The sequence below is a fragment of the Cricetulus griseus genome, chromosome 2 (assembly GCF_003668045.3).
Source record: "Cricetulus griseus strain 17A/GY chromosome 2, alternate assembly CriGri-PICRH-1.0, whole genome shotgun sequence".
Classification (NCBI taxonomy): domain Eukaryota; kingdom Metazoa; phylum Chordata; class Mammalia; order Rodentia; family Cricetidae; genus Cricetulus; species Cricetulus griseus.
In genome coordinates this window covers 29,973,983-29,995,035 of record NC_048595.1, presented here as the reverse complement: position 1 = coordinate 29,995,035, position 21,053 = coordinate 29,973,983, and the positions used below count along the sequence as shown (strand labels likewise).

Sequence of the window (21,053 nt, the reverse complement as noted above, 5' to 3'; positions counted from 1 at the left end):
CAGAAGGTACACTCACTTCCCCGTGGGTTGTTAAGGTGCCTCTAGGAGCACTGTTCAGCCAACTACCATAGGTTTTGCTCCAGCTGTGTTCTGCAGCACCATATGGAATCTAGGTACGGTCCTCAATAGGAAAAGTCACCCAAGCTAGCAGCAGTCCCGTGGGCATCCTCAGGCAATCCTAAGCTTTGCCTGAAAGAAGAGTCAACCTTCTCAGAACTTTGCCCAGGAAGGCAGATTCCTTCCTGCTGGCCCTGGGTTTGGAAGCAGGGGAACAGTGTGGAGAACAGACAGATAGTAACTGCTACCTGTGGCTCTTCAAATTTGCCAACCATGATGGCCTCACCTTGCTTCCTAGCCTCAGAGAGTCCTAGAGGAAGCGTTGGAAGTAGCTGTTCTGCCTGCTGGGGCAGGACTTTCAGGCACCAAGGGCCTCCTGGGACTATGTTGGGTGGACAACTGGGGAACAGGCTACTGAAGACTCATCTGAACGACTTGTGTTTTATAAGCTGCTGTTGGGTTATGTGTTGCGGGAGTCTTTTTTTTTTTTATACTGTATTTTTGTATGCTTTTTGCAAAGTGGTGTTAACTGTTTTTGTACAAGAAAAACAAACAAACAAACAAAAAACCTCCTGTTGCAAGGGTCTGGTTTATTTTGAAAGGCAAGTTTACCTGAAATTTTGTATTTAGTTGTAATCATTAATTGCTTGATTTAAAACTGTTGCCTTCTGGGACATCTTCTAATAAAAGATTTCTCAAAAATGTCGGAGTGGGGGTAGCATATGCCATCTGAGTCCTCCTGAACCAGAGGAAACTATTTCAGAGTAGCCACAAGCAATCTGGGTGTCTGCGTTTTTCTACCATGTTGCTAACCTGGTCATTCCACTCTAGGTCCCTGAATGCCCTTCCAGACATGTCTAAACAATGTCCTGTTGGCTCAGGGCTCAGTGAAAACAAAATTCTCTTGTGAATTGCAGAGTGCTGAATTGTACTAGAAGGCTTGAAATCCCAGCTCTGCCACTTCTGTGGCCTTTCTGAATTTGTGATGCCTTATCTGTGAAATGCGTGGAAATATTTCACTGGGTTTTTTGCAGGTTTCAAGTGAAGTTGTAGATTTTGAACTGCTTTCTACGTTATACATCTTTAGTCTTTAGTATGGGAGTTGTTCTTGTTTTATTTAGTTTTCATCTTTTGTGTGTGTGAGGGTTATCATTTTATTTTATTCTGAGATAGGGTCTGTCTCTCTACATGATCCTAGAAGTCCTGGAACTCACTATCTAGACCAGATTGGCCTGGAATTCTCAGATATCTGCCTGCCTCTTCCTACCACGTGTTGAGATTAAAAGCATGAGCCACCATGCCCAGCTTGTATTTTGGTCTTTTGAGACCAAGTCTTATTATATAGGCCTGGTAACCTATGTAGACCAGGCTGGCCTTGAACTCAGAGTCTACCTGCCTCTGCCTCCCAGGTACTGGTACTAAAGGGTTGTGATACCATACCCAGCCTCTTAAGACCATTGGTAGGATGGTTTTATCTATCTATCTATCTATCTATCTATCTATCTATCTATCTATCTTTCTAGAAACAGGCTTTCTCTATGTAGCCCTGGCTGTCCTGGGCTCTGTAGACCAGGCTGGCCTCAAACTCACAGAGATCTGCCTGCCTCTGCCTCCTGAGTGCTGGGATCAAAGGTGTGCACCACCACCACCTGGCTGTAGGATGGTTTTTAAAACAATTCTCTGAGAATTCCTGGTGTAATGATTTTTTGTTTTTGTTTTTCTCACATTCAGTTAATGAAAGGAAAATTAAGGCTCTCCAGAGTTCTCCCATTTATTTGATATAAACGAATGGCCAGAGAATTTGTCAATGGCACTTCCTCCTGAGGCACTGCTCATTGCCTCACAGTGTATTAAGCCAGCCCCATTTTGCCAGGGCTACATATGAAGATGATGAGGTACTACAAGGAAACAGCTAAGCATAATCAGCCAGCTAGTAAAGGAGTGTGTACTTTAGGATTTGAGAGTTCAGCCTATCCCTAGAGCCAGAGATCTTTACTATTACATGATTATGATCATCTTGTTTGATTAAAATGATATGTGCTGAGAAGTCATCAGGAATTCCAAGTTGCTTCTTGGAACTGCCTCTGGGGCCACTGTGCCTGGCCCTTTCTAGGAGGAAGTGCAACAAATGTTCCATCATGAGCCTGCCACACTGCAGCATCTGTGGACTGGGTTGGATAATTTTACGCCAAAGATGCCCTCTGGGAAAAGAAAACAGTTGCTTTTCAAAATGCCATGGACATCATGGTGAGAGAAGGAGGCTGCTTGGGTCTGTACTAATCCTATCTTACAGTTGGGGCATTATTGTCTGCCTGATGCCTGGGTGCCTGTGGAGCCAGAATCGGGTCAAGCAGCTTCTCGAAAGCTTCTCTTGGGGCTTGGGACATAGTTCAGTAGTAAAGTGTCTGCCTGGAATGTGCAAAACCCTGAGTTCAATCTCAGGCAGCATCAAAAATGAACAGAAAAGCTCCTAGATCCTCAAGTCTCCAAGGTAAGTAAGCAATGGCAGCAATAGCTGCCTTACTGAACTGGGGCCAGTGTTTTCTTGCCCAAAGTTATACAGTAAAATCCAGTGTGCAAAACTGATCTCTTGTCAAGTGAACTTACCATCTGACTGCCTCTCTATGGGCCAATTGTCCCTCTGTCACACACCTAGAACCTAAGAAGATATTTCAGAAAGCCTTTCTTTTCAATTTTTAAAGGTTTATTTATTATTCCTTATTTTGTGTGTATGGGTATTTGCATGCATGTATGTCTGCACCACATGCAGGTCTGTGCCCACAAAGGCCAGAAGAGGGCCTTGAACTGGAGTCACAGACAGTTGTGAGCAACCATGTGGTGCTGGGAACTGAATACGGGTCCTCTGGAAAAAGAGTACCCAGCATCTTAACCGCTGAGCCATCTGTCTCTCTAAGCGTTGGGATGGATTATGAGACAGACTAGGATTACTGGAACATGTTCCTTGCTTTTCTTTTTTCCTTCTTGTCTTTTTGTTATTGTTGTTGTTATTTTGTGATAGGATCTCATGTCGCTCAGGCTGGTCTTGAATTCACTATGTAGTCAAGAATGACCCTGAACTCTTGACCTCCCTGCCTCCACCTCTAGAATGCTGGGGTTACAGGCATATGCCCTCATACCTAGCAAAGATGGAGTTTCCTAAAACTCCTAATTGCTTCTTTATTTGTTTTGGTGTATTTGATGGTGTTAGGAATGGAACCCAGGGTAGATTCCAGGTATATGCTCTTCTGAGGTCATTTGTCAAGAGACTGAGTTGCACGATGACACCCCCCCCCCCACACACACACACCTTGAGAGAATCCCTGGGCATTCCTAGACTGATAAGAACCCAGGGGAAAGGCAACAATGCCTTCTTTGCAGATCTTTACAGTAACCTAGAGAGCAGGGGGCAGTGGTGGCCCCATTTCACAGAAGAGCAAACTGGACAATTCCGAGGCAGTAAATTATCTAAACTAAGTTTCAGCTCCTGAGTCAGACTGAGAAAGGGGCGGAATAAAGCTATGGGGTGGGGGAGAATCTGGAATGTGAAGTATTTTAAGCTCCTTCCTAGCTCATTTCTGCAAACTCCTACCTCGTCTTTGTCTGAGAATAACTCAGAGTTTATTCCTGGATTTCAGAGAGCAGTTCCTACAAATTAGGTTTGCCTCTGAAAGGTGTACCTGAAGGACTGCACACCCATCTTGGCATGCACACATCAAGAGGGGTCATGGAAAAGTTACACTCAGCATAGTAAACAGGCACATGCCACGCATGCATAACTCCTGCCTCAGTTGGCTGTTACAGGGGAACAGAGACACCTTAGACTATCTTATTTGATCTGAAGTGGTCAAAGGTGCGCCTGAGATCTGGGTGTTCCAGAATGTTCGCTTTAGAGGAGGAAAGGGATCAGGGTGTGCGTTATGATCATGAAAGGTGACAGGCGTGCTGGAGGTGTTTCTATCTACAGATAAGATAGCCAGAGGTCGTTGATGATTGAGTGACTAGCCAGGGAAGAGCAAAGTATCTAAATGTGTCAGTTTAACGTTCCTTTACCTGTGGACATTGCTACTGCAAACTCAGTGGGCGGCCTTTTGTTAATGACTGTTTATTTAGAACTACTCTGCCAAAAGGATCAACTATATTAATGTTACCATTCTCTTGGCAAGGAAATGTAAATATGTTCCTAAAGTCTCTAATCAGGTGTGCTATTAAACGATTAGGCTCAGAGCCAGGGGTCTACTAGGAGCCTGGCAAATACTGGATTGCCTTTAAACTTGAGGAAAACATAGTTAAGGGGTCACTCAGACCCAACGGTTGGGTCTGCATTTTTCTAGCTGTATTTGCCTGGCTCCAATTTCCCCATCTATTAAATTTTTTAAAAAGGTAAAAATAATAGCACCTTCCTAATCGGTTTATTGTGAACAACGGTAGCTATTCAGTAAATGATTGGTATTACTGAAAACACATTAACAAGCCAATTTAATGGGCTGGAATGAAAACTCAAGAAGTTAAGAGCACTGGCTGCTTTTCCAGAGGACCTGGGTTGCATTCCCAGCACCCACATGGCAGCTCACAACTGTCAGTAACTCCACTCCCGGGAGATCTCCTGGCCTCCAAAGGCATCAGGCATGCATGCACATGGTGCTCAGACTACATTCAAGCAAAACATCCATATACATAAAAAAAAATTTAACAAGCCACAGTTAGACAACAGATTAGTCATACTTGAAAGGTGATGGACAGAAGAAATTTGTAAAATGAGAGATCTTGGGAGGCAATAGAGACAGGTAGGTGGCTAGGCAGCCTAGCCTATTATCAAGCCCTAGGTCCCAGAGAGAGACCCTGTCTCAAAAGAAAAAGGTGGATGGTGTCTGAGCGGAACTGACCTCTGGCCTCTACACATTCTCAAATGTCTCTGCCCACTTCCCCGCCCCCCATACACATGCTCTCCACCCCTGACATAAATTTTCATGAATGAGTTCTTAGACTGTAATGCCCACATGGGTGCACTCATGTGATGGTGAAGCACCACAGAAGGAGCACCAAGGCTTTGGGAGAGCAAGACGAAAAGGGTGAGAGCAAAGACTGGAGACTCTGACTGGCCCCAGCATCTGGGGCCCATGGTGGGCAGATGTTGTATGTCTATAAGTCTGATTTAAACCCTCCATCATACCTCCCAGGGCATTATGGTGCCTTTAGACAGGCACAGCAAACTGACCCTTTCAGTTATTCTTTCTAGGCTCTTAATTTGTCTGAGGCAAGATCTTGTTCAGTGGCCTGGGCTAGCCTAGAATTTACTATTAGACCAAATTGGCCCAGAAGTTGCAATAATCCTCCTGCATCAGCCTCCCAATGTGCTAGGGTTACAGGTGGGTGCTCAACCGTGCCTGGTGCTCATTTAAAGCTTTTATCTAAAGATCCACCCAAGTTGCTTGGGCAGGTCTTTTGCCATTCCCCTGCCTTAGCCTCCTGAGAAGCTGGGATTGAAGGCCTGCCTTATCAGCCCTGGCTGAAGCAAATGGTTCCCAAACTTCTGTGTTTCTCACCCCCAAGACTGTCACAGAAGGTCAGGGTAGGGTACAGATTTTGTCCTGTGTCCCAGTTATGGTTTCTGTTGCTGCAACAACACAACATGACCAAAAAACAAGTTGGGGAGGAAAGGGTTTATTTGACTTACCCTTCCCCATTACTGTTCATCACTGAAGGAACAGGAGAAGAACTCAAACAGGGCAGGGGCCTGGGGGCAGGAGCTGATGCAGAAGCCATGAAGGAGTGCTGCTTACTGGCTTGTTCCCCATGGCTTGCTTGGCCTGCTTTCTTATAGAACTCAGAACCACCAGCCCAGGGATTGAACCACCACAATGGACTGAGCCCTACCCCATCGATCAATAACTTTGAAAATGCCTTACAGTCTGATCTTATAGAGGTATTTTCTCCCTTCAGATACCTCTAGCTTGTGTGTCAAGTTGACATAAGATAGCCAGCACACACTAACATGAAAACATGCTAGTGGACTTGAGATGAATCTTAGAAGAGCATTGGTACAAGTGCTTGGGGTATATCATCTGCTATGTACTAAAAGCAACTTGGGATAGAAAGAGTTTATTTGCTTTACATATCATGAGTCACAGACCATTGAGGGAAGTCAGGACAGGAACTCAAACCAGGCTGGAACCTGGATGCAGGAGCTGATGCAGAAGCCACGGAGGGTGCTGTTTACTGGCTTGCTCATCCTGGCTTGCTCAGCCTGCTTTCTTATAGAACCCAGGACCACCAGCCAGGGTAATACTAATCACAGTGGCCTGGCTCTCCCCCATCAATCACTAAGAAAATGCTCTACAGCCTTGTCTAGAGCTCAATCTTATGGCAACATTTTCTCAATTGAGGTTCCTTCCTCTCAGATGTCAAGTTAACAGAAAACTAACCAGCCACACTGTTCAGGAGCCTGGGTCACAGGGTCACAGACCAGGGCTGCAGACTCTGAAAGAGAAGAGAGTGTCAGTGGTTATCTTGTCAATAAAGTCCTTGCACAGGTAGTGTATTTAACTATACTTGGAGATGAAGATGTTCTGTGATCAGGGAATAACTTCAAGAGAACAAATTGGGAAGTCTGTGTCAGATCTAGGTAGAGGGAAGCAATCTGGTCTGATTTACCACCTAAGTACTCCCATTTTCACAAATTAGAGTCAGGAGGTTTCTGAAAGGATCCAGTCAGAAGCAAACATCCTCTTGAAATTCTTTGAAAGGGAAGTCAGAGCTGGGGATGCAGCTCAATTGTATCATTTTCCTAGCATGCACAAAGTTCTCAGCTTTGTCCTAAGCAATGGACACACACACACACACACACACACACACACACACACAGAGAGAGAGAGAGAGAGAGAGAGAGAGAGAGAGAGAGAGAGAGAGAGAGATAGGGAAGTCAAGGAAAGAAACTGAAAACTGATTGATTGTGGTTTGGAGCACAATAAGACTGAGATGATGTGGTCATCCAAAGTGAAGCTCCCAACAGAAAGCTGGCAATACAGTCTTAGAAAAGGTTTGACTGAGCATATGTAAGGATGAGGCAGTAGGGTTGCCATGAGTTTGAGACCAGCTGAGTCTCAAAAGACAAACCAAAATCCAAAAAAGATCTCAGTGGTGAGGTGGTTCAGGCAGTAAAGATGCTTGCTGCCTGACCTGATGGCCTGAGTTCCATCCCTTGGACACACACACACACACACACACACACACACACACACACACACCATGGCAGTGCATACACACACAATGACAAAATAAAACATACTACAAAATTTAAAAGAATTTCAATGGAAGACACAAGCTTGAAACTCACAAAGATATAAAGACCCCTCTGCTCTATTGTCTTCATCTTTTGCCTTCCCCCCAAATTAAAAACAAACCGATTGGGGGGGGGGGCTGGGGAGATGGTTCTGTCAGGAAATTGTTTGCTTGTGCAAGCATGAGGACCTGAGTTCAGATTCCCAGCACCCACTTAAATAGCTAAGCATGATGGCATGCTCCTGCAATCCCAACAGAGACAGGCAGATTCCTGGGGCTTGCTGGCCAGCCAGTCTAGCTAACCTGGTAAGCCTCAGGTTCAATGAGAGACCGTCTCAAAATATAAGTTTGAGAGTAGCTAAGGAAGACACTTGATGTCAACCTCTGGCCTCCACACACATTCTTGTGCACCTGAGTACACATATGTACACAGGCAGCACACACACACACACACACACCTAAACTATAAGAGAACTGGAGACATTGCACCGAACACTCATGAGATCATCTAGATTGCCCCCTTTCCCTCCTATACCCCTTTCTCTTCTTTCTGCCATTTCCCCATGCCCACCCCACTCTGTGTACTATTCTCTCCCCCCCTCTCTTTTTTTAAGAAGGTGAGAATGGTACAGAGAGATCCAGCCTAATTATATACCTTTCCCCAGGGAAACACATACACACTGTGAAAATTAGGTGGCTATCCTTGGTATTCCAGAAGGATTAGAAGGAATCACTATCCTCTAAGTAGCCTGAGTGTTCCTAGAACCTGATTCGTTTTTAAAATTTTTATATGATTTTTTGTGTGCATTGGTGTTTTGCCTGCATGCATATACATCTGTTGGATCCCCTGGAACTGGAATTACAGATGGTTGTGAGCTGCCATGTGGGTCCTGGAAATTGAACCCAGGTCCTCTGGAAGAGCAGCCAGTGCTCTTAACCCCTGAGCCATCTCTCCAACCCCTAGAACCTAATTACTATGTTTCTAACATACTCTTCCAAACTCAACCTATCCTGGCATTTTTCCATTAAAACTCAGATTTCTTTTTTGGGGAAGAGTAGAGATGAATGCTCAGACCATGTCTTACTAGGCAGGCCTGGATGGTTTGGTACTTGCTATGTAATCTAGGCTGGCCTCAAACTGGTGACAATTCTTCTGTCTCAGACATCCAAGCACTGGGATGTGCTACCACTGCCAATTTAAAACTAAGATTTCTGAAAGCCTGCCATAGTGCTCATGCTTCTAATGCCAGTGCTTGGGAGGCAGAGGTAGGAGGATGGTGGAGGGCCATCCTGGGCTAGATAGGGAGAATCTGCTTCTGAAATAAATAAACAGAAAAAGGATTTCTTGGCTGAGGTACAGTGGCTTCCTAGAAAACATGAACCCACTGGGTTTGTTCTCCAGCACCACTCAAGCAAGCAAGCAAGCAAGCAGACAGGCAGGCAGGCAAGCAAGCAAAAACCCTCAAGGATTTCTTTGTTCGCAATAGTCTGCTCGTGATACGTGGAGTATGTTAGAGGTGGGCTTCTGCAGCAACCTTTCTTCCTGGGTATGAACATGTACTTCGAGTGACATACATACTCTTTTCTCTTGAGCCTCCTTGAAGAACAGAGAGAGTTTCTTCCCACCTGGTCTCATGGAAGAGAGGGGTCAAGTTTAATACCTGGGCATGAGTACACACAGCTCTCCGACTCCCCGTGTGCCTTCTTTTATTTCCTTATTACCCTGCAATTCTTCCCATTGGAAGGCTTTATGTTCTTGTCGTCTTAGAAACACTTATCAGCTCCTGGTCATAGACTTCCATTTCCTAGTTCCCCCTTGAACACAATGCCTCTGATTAGAATTTTGAATTACAGGATATCTTTCAGGAACTGTTTTTAGTATAATTCAGAGTTCAGAAGATCACTACAGTAGAATCACAAATAAAGAAAAGGGAGGGGGTGCTAATGCCCTTGTTTTCTTTCGGTAGGACCAGTAGGAATGCAATGAATGGAAACGGGCGCTGTGCTTTTTCTCACTTCTCCTCATTTGTTTTGGACCACAGGCTCCATTCTGATTTAGGAGTCTTTGCTGCTCAGCATTTCAGTGATAATTCTCCCCATGGTCTACAGGATCCCTGTTCTCCTTGTTTCTATAGCAACAGCCCTGTGTTGCTTGGCTAGAAGCAATTTTCTGCTGCTGTGGTGAAGCCCTATTTTTTTTTTTTTTCATTCCTTTCTCTCCAGTTGCCTTGGTAACCAGCCTCTTCCTCTTCTGGTCTCTTGGTAAATTCCACCCTCCTGTTTTTCCTCTTTCTCTAGTAACAGTCACCTGGTCATGACTTGGACAGTGCTAGCCCTGTCTGTGAGTGAGAATAGTCTGTCACCGTCAGACTGTCATCATGAAATCAGCCTCCCCTTTCTCTTTATGTGCATCATTCCTCTGGCCTGCCATCTTTCTGGTGGTTGTCATGGTAACCATACCCTCTGAAAGTCTCCAGGCAAAGGCTCTACAGTTAACAACCATCATGTGAGAGTGTCTGCCAATATGTGGCCACACATCTCCATTTTAAACTTAGCCCCAGGCGGGTACCACAAATTAGGGAGAACAGGCTTTTCATCAAAATAGCCTGGCTTGAATAAAGGAGGTACTAGGGACCAAGAACTAGAAATGGGAGTTCTCCCAAACAATATATGTAGCTACATGGTTTAGCTTAGGTCAGCAAGAGTGGCCATTTTGCCTAAGGAGATTCAAGTGATTGAAAAATATAATGGCAGTCATTCTAGGCAGGCCAGTCATATGCTCTGGATTTCTGGGGGGAGAGGGGGGGACGACGCTACTTTGACACAAGGAATTCTGGCTTTACCTGGGAGCTAGACAGAGGCAGCCTCAGAAGAAAAACATTTATGTGTCCCTCCTCATTCCAAGTGCTGACTGAACCCAGAGCCTCATGCTTTCCAGGCAAATGCTTTACCATTAACCTGCACCCTCAGACCCCTGAAACTGTCAAACTAGATAGAGGTTGGCAGAAGGGGTATTTACACATTATTGAAAAATTCTCTGCCCTTAGGCTTTTGCTCTTAGTTATTTAGGGAGGCAGATGGGGCTGTACAATTAGAATAATACAAACTGTTCAACAAATGGTAGTTGTTATGTGCCAGGGCATTTGTAGCAAGCACTTTCCAGACACGATTTCACTTTTTCCTTATGGCAATCCTCAGAGGAATTCATTGAAAGATGAGATCGTTGAGGTTAAGAGGTAAAGTAAGAGACTGGGGTTATGCTCCATGCTAGAGTGCGTGTTGAGCATCCAGGGGGCCCTGGGTTCAATTTCCAGACAAAGAGGGGGGAAAGTGATGCCAATGGAAGGTCACACCGCTGGGAAGTCTGAGAGCTGGGACTTGAATGCAGGTTCCCCTGATTCCACAGGCATTCTGAATGAACTTTAAAATTCATTGTATGCATCTGTTTGTCTGCCTATGTAAGCTCAGTTTCCTTCTTCCACCGTGTGGATCCTGGGGATTGAACTGGGGTCATCAGATTTGGCAGCAGGCACTTTTACTTGTCATCTTAATGGACCCCCTAAGGTCATTTCTTAAAGGGGTGTGTGAAATCTTTTGAATTTTGGTCATCTTTGGCTCTAATTTTTCTTTTCATCACTTAAATCTGCTTTATCCCTTCTGTTTTTTTTTCTCCCCACTTCCTCTTCTAATTTTGTGTTTGTTGTTCACTCGCTTGTTCTTTTGTTCTTAGCCTATCTCTTGAATGACTTTGGCTGTACCGATGGAAAGTTTTGTCCTGCTTTCTGATTGTGTCTGAATGGCTGTGGAATTAAAACATTAGAGCCATGCCCTTGCCTGTGAACTGGATAGATCAGACTTTGAAGAATGTCAGTCTCTGAACTTAATAACTCCCACATAAGTGGACAAGTCGTTTTCCTCTATTTAATCAATATTGGTTGTCTGTGCTAGGCACGGAAGATACAGCGATAACCTAGTCAGATTTGCCCCTTGTCTTTGTGAAACTAACAGCCTGTAGTAGACCTCAGACAATAAACCCGAGGCCAGTTAATGCAGTTTTATACCGGAACTAATGTTACGAAGAAGACGAATTGGGTGCCTGGGTGCAATGTAGACAGAAATATTTTAGATGGTTTGCCATCTCTCATTTAAGAACGCAAGTAAGTGAGTTGATCCCAGCTAGCCAAAGGCAGTTACGTCATAAGCCTCCCAAGCTTGGTCCCTTTGTCCCTCAGTTTCCTCCTCTTTTGCACCCTCCCTTCAGAGCCGGAGATCCGCGCCGGCGCACTGACTGTTGCCATGGCGACAGCTGCTCCGGCGCATGCGCAGTTCTCTTCAAGATGGCGGCGGCTGCGGCCGCACGAGCGGTCCCTGTGAGCTCTGGATTCCGGGGCCTGCGGCGAACGCTGCCTCTTGTAGTGATTCTTGGGGCCACTGGTACTGGCAAGTCCACCCTGGCTCTGCAGCTAGGCCAGCGGCTCGGCGGCGAGATCGTCAGCGCCGACTCCATGCAGGTATGGCAGCGTGTTTCGCCCAGGGCCTGGGAAGCCTGGAGGTCGAGTGCGGGCCTCATCGACACCCTGTCGCATGGCTGCAATGGGTGAACCCCTAGGCTTGTGGGGATGCAGATGAAAGGAACCCACACCTGCTAGGCACCTATCCAATGGCAGAAGTGTCCACTGTATCTTGTGATTACCTCTCAGGCCGTTACTGTTTTATAGATATTACCAGTAGTTTTGTTTATGGATCAGAATGTTGGGGCTTGGGAAGGTGAAGCGACCTTGTGCGTGGCACATTGCAAATGAGGAGAGGTATTTGAACGCATAAGGTTAACATATATCCGGTGAATTTCAATAAATGAAAATTATTCCAGAATTTTTGCCATAATTTTAGTTCTAGCTCAGTGAGACCAAGATAAATCAGATGCCACCTGTGAGTGTCTTCCTGGGCCGCAGAAGAGTCAGACCACTCTGATTGCAGTAAGAGGCAGCCATTGGCCGCGTGACTTCAGCTTAACAAGTGTTCTTTATTTAAACATTGTTTTTTTTATTTGTAAAGTAGAGGAACTGTCATTTGCCCCGGTCACAAGGCTGAAGTGATTAATAAGCGAGACCTCTGAGTGTTACACTTGAGAGCGGGGTGGCCAGCTCTGAAGAACGTCAACAATTGTGGTAAATGTTGCCTGTAGCTGAGGGTTTTTGTTTGTTTGTTTGAACCCTTTTTGTGCTCTTTGAGATAGGATGTGCAGAAGGGATGTAGTATTCATCTGGTATGGGAGGTTTGTGCTAGAGAGTAGGTGGCATTTTGGGTGAATATGAGGATTACAAAGGCTTTTAGGCATGTTCAAAGACACAGTCAGTCAATGAACCTGAACAGATGGGCACTAATCAAAAATGGTAGTTCTTTACCCCAGTCTACCTCCTAAGGCTCCTGATATGGTTTCTACCCTCATTTTTTCATTTGTGAATGATACGATCAGAATATACTAAATGGTAGGATAATGCAACATGTATTGTTTGCAGCCTTCTTTGTGTGTTGGAGGATAAAATTTAGCTTGAATCTCAGCCTTATTTTCCCCAACATCAGGTTGACTTGAACAAAGATGCTTTTGCTTCTTCTTTTGTAAAATAGCAAAAATATCAGTATTTATGATTAAATGAAGTACAGTATGTGAAGCACTTATGACAAGTGTTAAAAATATGGTAATAGTGAAAAAATATGGCAGCTGTTATTTTTTGTGTGTGTGCAGATAAAACCATACTCCTTATATTGGGGAATTTTAGTGTGAGTAAACATGCCACAAGGAAGAGCTAATAAGTGAACAGAACTATTTACAGAGCATTGGCAGGCGGGCAGATTCAGTAGAATGCACTGCAAGTGCTGGATTTCATGATAAACGATTCCATGCTATAGAATTCTTGAGAAGGGAGAAATCAGTGAAGGGCATAGAAAGTCTCTAAAGAAGGGCCAAGGCTGGGGAGGTGGTTCAGTCAGCAAAGTGTCTGCTACACAAGTGTGAGGACCAAGTTCACATCCCCAGGATCTATAAGAAGAATCCAGGTGTGGTACCACACATCTGTAACCCCAGCACAGGGGGCTGTAAGACGGAGGATCCCCAGAGCTCGCTGGCTAGCTAGTGTGGTAAGCTGGTGAGTGCTGAGTTCAGTGCGAAGCCCTGTCTTAAGGCAGAAGGTAGAGAGCGATTGAGGAGGACGCCTGACATTGACCTTTCTGCCCTCTGCATTCATGTCTGTACAGACACATGCACTCATACATACATGCACACATAAATTCAAAAAGAACAAATGAATAAGTAAATACAAATTTCCAAAAGAAGAGCTTGAAGTTGGGCAAGGTGGCATACATTGTAATCTTTGCTCTTGGCAGGTTGAGGCAAGTGAACTGCTGTAGGTTGGAGGTCAACTGGTATACATAGGAAGTTCCAGGCCATCCAGAACTGCATAGTGAGACCTTGTCTCAAAAAAACGAAAAATAAGCCAGGCGTTGGTGGTGCACGACTTTAATCCCAGCACTCAGGAGACAGAGGCAGGCGGATCTCTGTGAGTTCGAGACGAGCCTGGTCTACAAGAGCTAGTTCCAGGACAGCCTCTAAAGCCGCAGAGAAACCTGTCTCGAAAAACCAAAAAAAGGAAAAAAATAAATAAAGTGAAAGTTGAAAAATACGAAAATGTTACAGAGAAACTTTGTATTGAAAAATGAGAGAGAAGAGAAACAGAAAGGCATGCACTAGGAAGGAATGCAAAAAGAAGACAGGGTGGTTGAATAGTGTGTGGAGGGCAGTGAAGAGACTTCAGTAGGGTGGCATCTTAGATTCTTCTAGATTGGGATGTATACAGGATAAGAGCGGTGTGTTAGGAACACTGATTTGTAAGCAGTGTGCATAATGGTTGGGAGGAGCATATGAAGAAATTCAAGTGTGTTGAATTATAGTTGGGTGTCCTGATTCCTTGGAGACTTGATTACCAAGGGATCCAGTAAGATGGAGCTACACTAACCTAAGATAATCTGAGAACCATTCCAGTCCTTGTGTTTTGTAATTCTGGGCTGGTGAAGCATTAGTGGAGATGTTCCAGTTGAGGCAGAAAGAATAATAAGCCCAGTATGATACAGGTTTTAGAGTTAGGGACTTCGGAGAATGGCCAAGCTCCAAGTCAAGAAGATTTTACAGGGTATCCAAGGTGAAGTCTTTTGGTGGATATTTAGGGAATGCTGTGGACAGTTATATTCCAGGACTCTTGGATTTGATCCCCCTGCTCCTTCGTAAACATCCAACTTGTTCCATTTCTTTGCTCAGCCCTTCTCAGAAATCATCCCTCATCTATCAAATCTAGTCCCTGTCAGACACGTTTTAAATAATCTTTCTTTTTTGTTTTGTTACTTTCTTGAGATGGGAGCTTACTCTGTAGCCCAGTCAGGCTTGAAACTTGTAGCAGTCCTCCTGCCTCAGCCTCTAGAGTACTGGAATTACAGGCACCAGCCATAATGCCTGGCTAATCATTTTAACTTCTGTTAATTTTAAGTAATTGAATGGGTTCTGATAATGAGGGCTGAGGGTTGGGTAGTCTCTGTAGTGGCTGTTGTAGCCTCAGGAATGGTTATTTACTGTTAGCTATGTTGTATAAGGGTAAGTTAGAGTTCTTTGTCATTGTAGAGTGTAGATCTTTCATATATTACAGAAGATTTCATTAAAATGCTACTTTTCTTTTTCCTTGTGGTGCTAAGAATCAAACCTAGGGCATGCTAGGACAGGTACATAACCATTTAGCTACACTCCTAACTCCCAGTAGCACATCTTTTGTGTGTGTGTGCTTGTGGGGGGGGGGGGATGCCTGTGCATGTGTGTCTATGTGTGTGTGCACAGGCATGTGGAGGCCAGAGGGTAACCTTGGGCGTCACTGCTTAGGTGCTTTTCACCATTTTGTTTGTTTCTGAGACAGAGTCTGTCTCAGAACTCTACTACTTCCCAACTCCCTCTCCCCTGGGTCCTTCCAGAACTGACCTCCCCATTCACAGCCTCCTCCTCTTTTTTTTTCTTTTTTTTTTCTTTTTTTTAAATAACCCACTGAGTTCAGTTAGCATTGCCTGCATGAGCAACCTGCCAGTGGCTACAACCTCAAATTATTCCCGTCCCCCAGCAGCCATCACTTGCCAGTATCACCTCAGCTAGGGCTGGGGTCTTCTGAGTTTCTCCTCCATCCACAATGGAACTTTAACTGTATTGATCTTTGTAGGTGACCACAGGTGCTGTAAGTCCATGAGTGCAACAGCCAAGTCATGTTCAGATAACAGCATTATAGCATTCTTTGCCATCCTCTGTGACTTTCTGTTCCACCTAGGTCCGTCAGCCCTTTAGTCCCAAATAAATACACAGAGGCTTATATTAATTATAAACTGTTTGGCCAATGGCTCAGACTTCTTATTGGCTAGCTCTCTTAACTATTAACCCATTTCTATTTAATCTGTATCTCCATGTGGTTTTGGCTTACCAGAGAATACTCCAGCATGTTACTCCTTCAGTGGCTACATGGAGTCTCTCTGGCTGCTGCTTTCTCTGTCCTCTCCCCAGAATTCTCCTCATCTGGTAGCCCTGCCTATACTGCCTGCTGGCTACTGGCCAATTAGTGTTTTATTCGTCAGCCAGTAAGAGGAACATATATACAGAAGGACATTCCCCCATCAATCCTCCAGTTCTTTTTTTTTTCTTTTTTTTTTTTATGTGTGTGAGCATTTTGCCGGCATATATGTCTGGACACCAAAAGCATACAGAGTCTGTGGAAGCCAGAAGAGGGAATCAGATCCCTTGGAGCTAGAGTTACAGATAGTTGTAAGCCACTGAGTGGGTGCTGGGAATTGAACCTGGGTTCCTCTGAAAGAGCAGCCAGTGCTCTTAACCGCTGACCATGTCTATCCAGCCACATCCTTCAGCTCTTAACTGTATTTCTGCCCCACCTCCACCCCTTCGATGTTCCTGGATCCTTGTGGGGCTTGATACAGATGTCTTGTGTAGAGCTGAGCAGTTAACAGTTATTCTCAGTTCAGTTACTCTTGAGTCCCTCTGCTGACTCCTGCCCACTGCAAAAAGAAGTATCTCTGACCAAGCTTGAGAACACCATTTATGGAGTGACTTGGCTGGCACAGCTGTGCTGAGCTGAACGGTGAATTTCTCAGATCCTCTGGCCCTAGCAGGCTCCATTTGGTGCTGCATAGAGGAGGGGCAAGTGGGAGCTGTTGGTTTCTGCAGCCTCAATATTTTCTGGGTTCTGGTGGTGGGGAGGGGAGGCTCTAGGTCCTTTTCTGCTAGTTCTCTCAAACTCCAGTATTCCACTGTGGCCCTTCTGGTTCTTGGGTGCATGCAGTGCAGGCACATTCAAAATATGAGGATTAAATTTCCTTTATCCTTGGGGGTTATTAATATATAAAAAACAGAAGATTTTTTATCTTTCTGAACTGTGTTTAATTTTAGACTGCTTAATTTTGGATGTTCATAACATTTCTTCTTTGTCCCAGTTGGAGAACACTGATCTTTAATCTTTAAATTTTTTTTTTCCCTCTCCGAGACATGGTTTCTCTGTGTAGCTAGCCTTGGCTGACCAGGAACTTAACTCTGTAGACCATGCTAGCCTCGAACTCAGATCCACCTGCCTCTGCCTCCCAAGTGCTGATACTAAAGGCATATGTCACCACCACTCAGCTGATCTTTATTTTTTTTTACTTTTAAGTGCAAATATGCAATAAAATATCCATGTCCTATTGGCTGAGTATGCCCAGTTGCACTCATTTTTTCATTTCTGTCTTTGCTAACCATTCTGCCCTGTTAAAACTAGAGCTCATTTTCTAGCCAGTGGAAAGAAAGGATGCTTTTTGTTGTTGTTATTTTGTTTTTTGAAACAGAATCTCTTCCCTGTGTAGCCCAGACTGGCCCAGAACTCACAATCTTCTTGCTTCAGCTTCTCAAATGGAGATACTGCTCAAAAATGTTTTTATTTTATATATATTATTTTTCCTTTAAGTATGCATGCACTATGTATGTTTATTTTATATGTTTGTTTGCATATATGTATGTGCATCATGTGCATGCAGTGTCCTGCAGAGGTCAGTAGAGGGCATAGGGTCACCCAGAACTGGAATAATAATTGTGAGCCACAATTTGGTTGCTGAGAACTGAACTTGGGTCCTCTGCTAGAACAAGTGCTCTTAACCTTTGAGCCATCTCTCCAACCCCTGGAGATACTTCTTTTCAATGCTTTAGCAGAATATATTTTATAAATATGTAAACAAAATGTCTCTGAAGAAAAGATCTCAAGAATTCCTGACTGCCTTCAAATTCAGTATGTAACTGGAGAGCCAAGAGGATGGTCTTGAACTTCTCATCTTCCTGCTCTTCCTCGTAAATGATGGGGTGTGTGCTCCCACATCTGGCTTTTCACTCTACTTATTTATTTTGGTTTTTTGAGACAGGGTTTCTGTGTGTAGATCTGGCTGTCTTGGAATACCCTCTATAGACCAAACTGGCCTCAAATTCATATCAGCCTACCTCTGCCTCCTGAATGCTAGGATTAAAGGAGTGTGCTACCACTGCATTGTGCCTTTTTTCTCTTTTAAAAAATTAAAATTATTATCATGATTTTATGTGTATGGGTGTTTTGCCTGCATGCATATTTGTGTACACTTACATGCCTGGTGCTGTGGAGGACAGAAGAGGGCATTGGATTCCCTAAGATTGGAGTAACAGATGGCTCTGAGCCACTGTGTGAATGCTGGGAATCAAGGCCAGGTACTTTGGAAGAGCAGCCAGTGCTCTTAACCACAGAGTCATCTCTCCATCTCCTTGGCTTCAATGTGTAACGATAAATCTTTTTGCCAAACCACCCAAGTCTCGCCCCCACGATAAGGTCCCAAGTAACACACAGAGACTTATATTAGGTACAATGCTGCTGGCCAATGACTAGGATTTCTCATCTGCTAGCTCAGTCTTAATTATCAACCGTAATTATTAATCTGTATATTTTATAAGAACTTATCTGATCAAGGACACAGGTGGAATGCGTCCTGTCTTTCTGGCGATCACATGGTGGCTCCACAGAGACTAGGAGGAAGAGAACAACTTCCTGCGTGTCCCTGCTTATATTCTGAGTCTGCCTGCTATGTCACTTACTGCCTGGATCACAAGACTTTACTACATTTCCCAGAATCCTCCTTGACTCCTAGTCCTACCTAACTTGATGCCTCATTGGCCGAACAGTGCTTTATTCAACAACCAATAAGATAAACATACATAGAAGGACATTCCCCATCATCAGTGTATGTGTAATAATTGTTTGTGTGGATGCTTAATGTATGGGGGTACCCACAGAAGCAAGAAGAGGGCTTCACATTCCCCAGAGCTGGAGTTGTAGGTTGTTGTGAGCCGCCATGTGGGTGCTAAGAACCGAACTCATCTTCTGCTAGAGCAGTAAGTGTTCTTAATTGGTGAGTCATCTTTTGAGTCCCTTAATACTCTTTAAATCTTCACAGTGACATAAAGTAGGTATTATTTAACAGCCCAGGAACTATGCCCCAGATCTGTAGATCTGTCACTGAGCATAGTTCTCTGCTTTCTATATCTAGTGACTTCCCTCTTTAGATGAGGCAAGAGCTGTAGGATTCAATCACAGAGAATGCTGCCACTATTCCCTCACGGGGATGTGCCACATTTTGAACAGGATCTGAAATGTACATTAAAATTCATAATATGAAGCCTGGTTAGGCAGTGTGCAAACTGTAACAACACTTGAGAAGCAGACACAGAAGGACCAGAAATTCAAGTTATTTCCAGCTGTATAGTGAGTTTGAGGCCAGGGCTACATGAGGTCCTGGTTAAAAGAACAGGCAGCAAGGCCACTGAAACGCTTTAGCAGTAACAGTGCTTGTCGCTAAGCTTGAGGACCTGAGTTTGATCCCTGGCACCAGTACGGTGGTGAGAGAGAGAACTAATGAAAATTATCCGCAAAACACCATACAGATTCTGAGGAACATGTGAACTCTCCTCCCTACAAGTAGAGTTTTATTTTGTTTTGTTTTTTAAATCACTAAAAAAGATTCCTAATGTGGATCATGGTGGTGTGTGTCAGATGGAGTCTTGAGCAGACTAGTGGCCACTGTGTGTGCGTTAGGGGACAAAACTTGGTAGAGCCAAAAAAAAAAAGTAAAATTTAGCATCAAGTTGGTACCCAAGATGAATGTTTATTGAGACAAAGGAGAAACTTAGTCTGTGGGGAGCCCAGACAGTTCTGGAAGCCTCCTTGTTGTTAACAGCCACAGATGAAAGGGAGATGAGTGGAGAGTGATAATTAGAAAAGCTTTTCAAGTTTCTGAGTGGAGTTTTAATTTATTTTTATTTGTTTATGTTCTGAGTTGGGGTCTTCTTTGTATTATCCAAACTGGTTTCAAATTCATGGGTTCAAGTCATCTTCCACCTCAGCCTCCCAAGTAGATTATAGTCCCTGTGACTATTGTTTTTGCATTTTAATATTCCTTTAATATTTTAATATAAGCTCCTTAGATGTTTATATTCAGAAATGTGCCATTAAATAAACAAAATTGTAAAATTCTCTCTCTCTCTCTCTCTCTCTCTCTCTCTCTCTCTCTCTCTCTCACACACGCACGCACGCACGCACACACACTGATGTCAGGCATCTTTATTTGTTGCTTGCCAGCTTTGTTATTTTTCTTTTGTTTTATTTTGTTTTTCAAGACAGGATTTCTCTGTGTATCTTTGGAGCCTGTCTCCAGGACTCACTCTATAAACCAAGCTGGCCTTGAACTCAGAAATCCTCCTGCCTCTGCCTCCCAAGGACTGGGATTTAAAGGCATGAGCCACCACCTCTGGGCTAGTAATTATTATATTAAGGATTTCTTTATTTCATGTGTGCCTGTTAAGACCAAAAGAGGGCACTGGATCCCCTAGAACTGGAATTACAGACAATTTGAGCCACCTTGTGGGTGCTGGGAACCAAACCCAGGTCCTCTGTAAGAGCATCACATGCTTTTAATCACTGAGCCACCTCTATGGTTCCCTTTATTTTTTTGAGACAGTCTTTTACTGAACCTGGAGCTTGCTGATTTTTGTTAGACAGACTAGCCCATGAACCCACCTGTCTCATCCCACCCAGTGCTGGGGTTAGAGATGTGTATTGCTCCACTGGCCTGTACATGGTTGTTGGTGATCTGAACTCAGGTCCTGATGCTTGCACAGCAAGCATTTGTGTCCCCAGCCCTTGCAAAACACCATCTTAGGTCAACTTCCTTTCTCTCTCCTTCCATAGGGTCTCATGACTCAGCCTGTCTTCATTCCTAACCTTTCTTCCTGTAACTCCTAGGGAGTGTCTGAAGTGCTGAGATGATGTGCTACTGAATTTGGCTAGACTTTTCTTTCCTCCCTTGTGTGCTCTCCTCTCTCTCTCTCTCTCTCTCTCTCTCTCTCTCTCTCTCTCCCTCCCTCCTCCCTCCCTCCCTCCCTCCCTCCCTGTTCCTTTTTTAAAAAAATTTATTTATTATGTATACAGTATTCTGTCTGCATGTATCCCTGCAGGTCAGAAGAGGGCACCAGATCTCATTACAGATGGTGTGAGCCACCATGTGGTTGCTGGGAATTGAACTCAAGACCTCTGGGCCATCCCTCCAGTGCTCCCACCCCCACCCCTGCCCCTGCCCCTGCCCCT

General features: G+C 44.3%; 2 protein-coding genes across 6 annotated transcripts in view; both read left to right on the top strand.

Annotated features, from left to right (window-relative positions):
- Mycl (MYCL proto-oncogene, bHLH transcription factor) overlaps positions 1-763 on the top strand; it is a 43,147-nt gene extending 42,384 nt beyond the window's left edge. Inside the window, exon 3 of one of the 2 annotated variants that reach the window (XM_027399171.2) lies at positions 1-763. This exon is cut by the window's left edge and continues 1,854 nt beyond it. The gene's annotated coding sequence lies outside the window, so the exon portion shown is untranslated. The other variant, XM_035439649.1, reaches the window with a different exon arrangement.
- A 10,894-nt stretch (positions 764-11,657) lies between these two features.
- Trit1 (tRNA isopentenyltransferase 1) overlaps positions 11,658-21,053 on the top strand; it is a 47,597-nt gene continuing 38,201 nt past the window's right edge. For 2 of the 4 annotated variants that reach the window (XM_035439647.1, XM_027399173.2), the window contains exon 1: positions 11,658-11,846. In XM_035439647.1, the coding sequence (XP_035295538.1) occupies positions 11,673-11,846 (174 nt within the window). In that variant the 5' untranslated portion in view covers positions 11,658-11,672. Of the gene's footprint in view, positions 11,847-12,390; positions 12,504-21,053 lie in introns of all 4 variants that reach the window. The other 2 variants (XM_027399175.2, XM_027399174.2) reach the window with 2 other exon arrangements.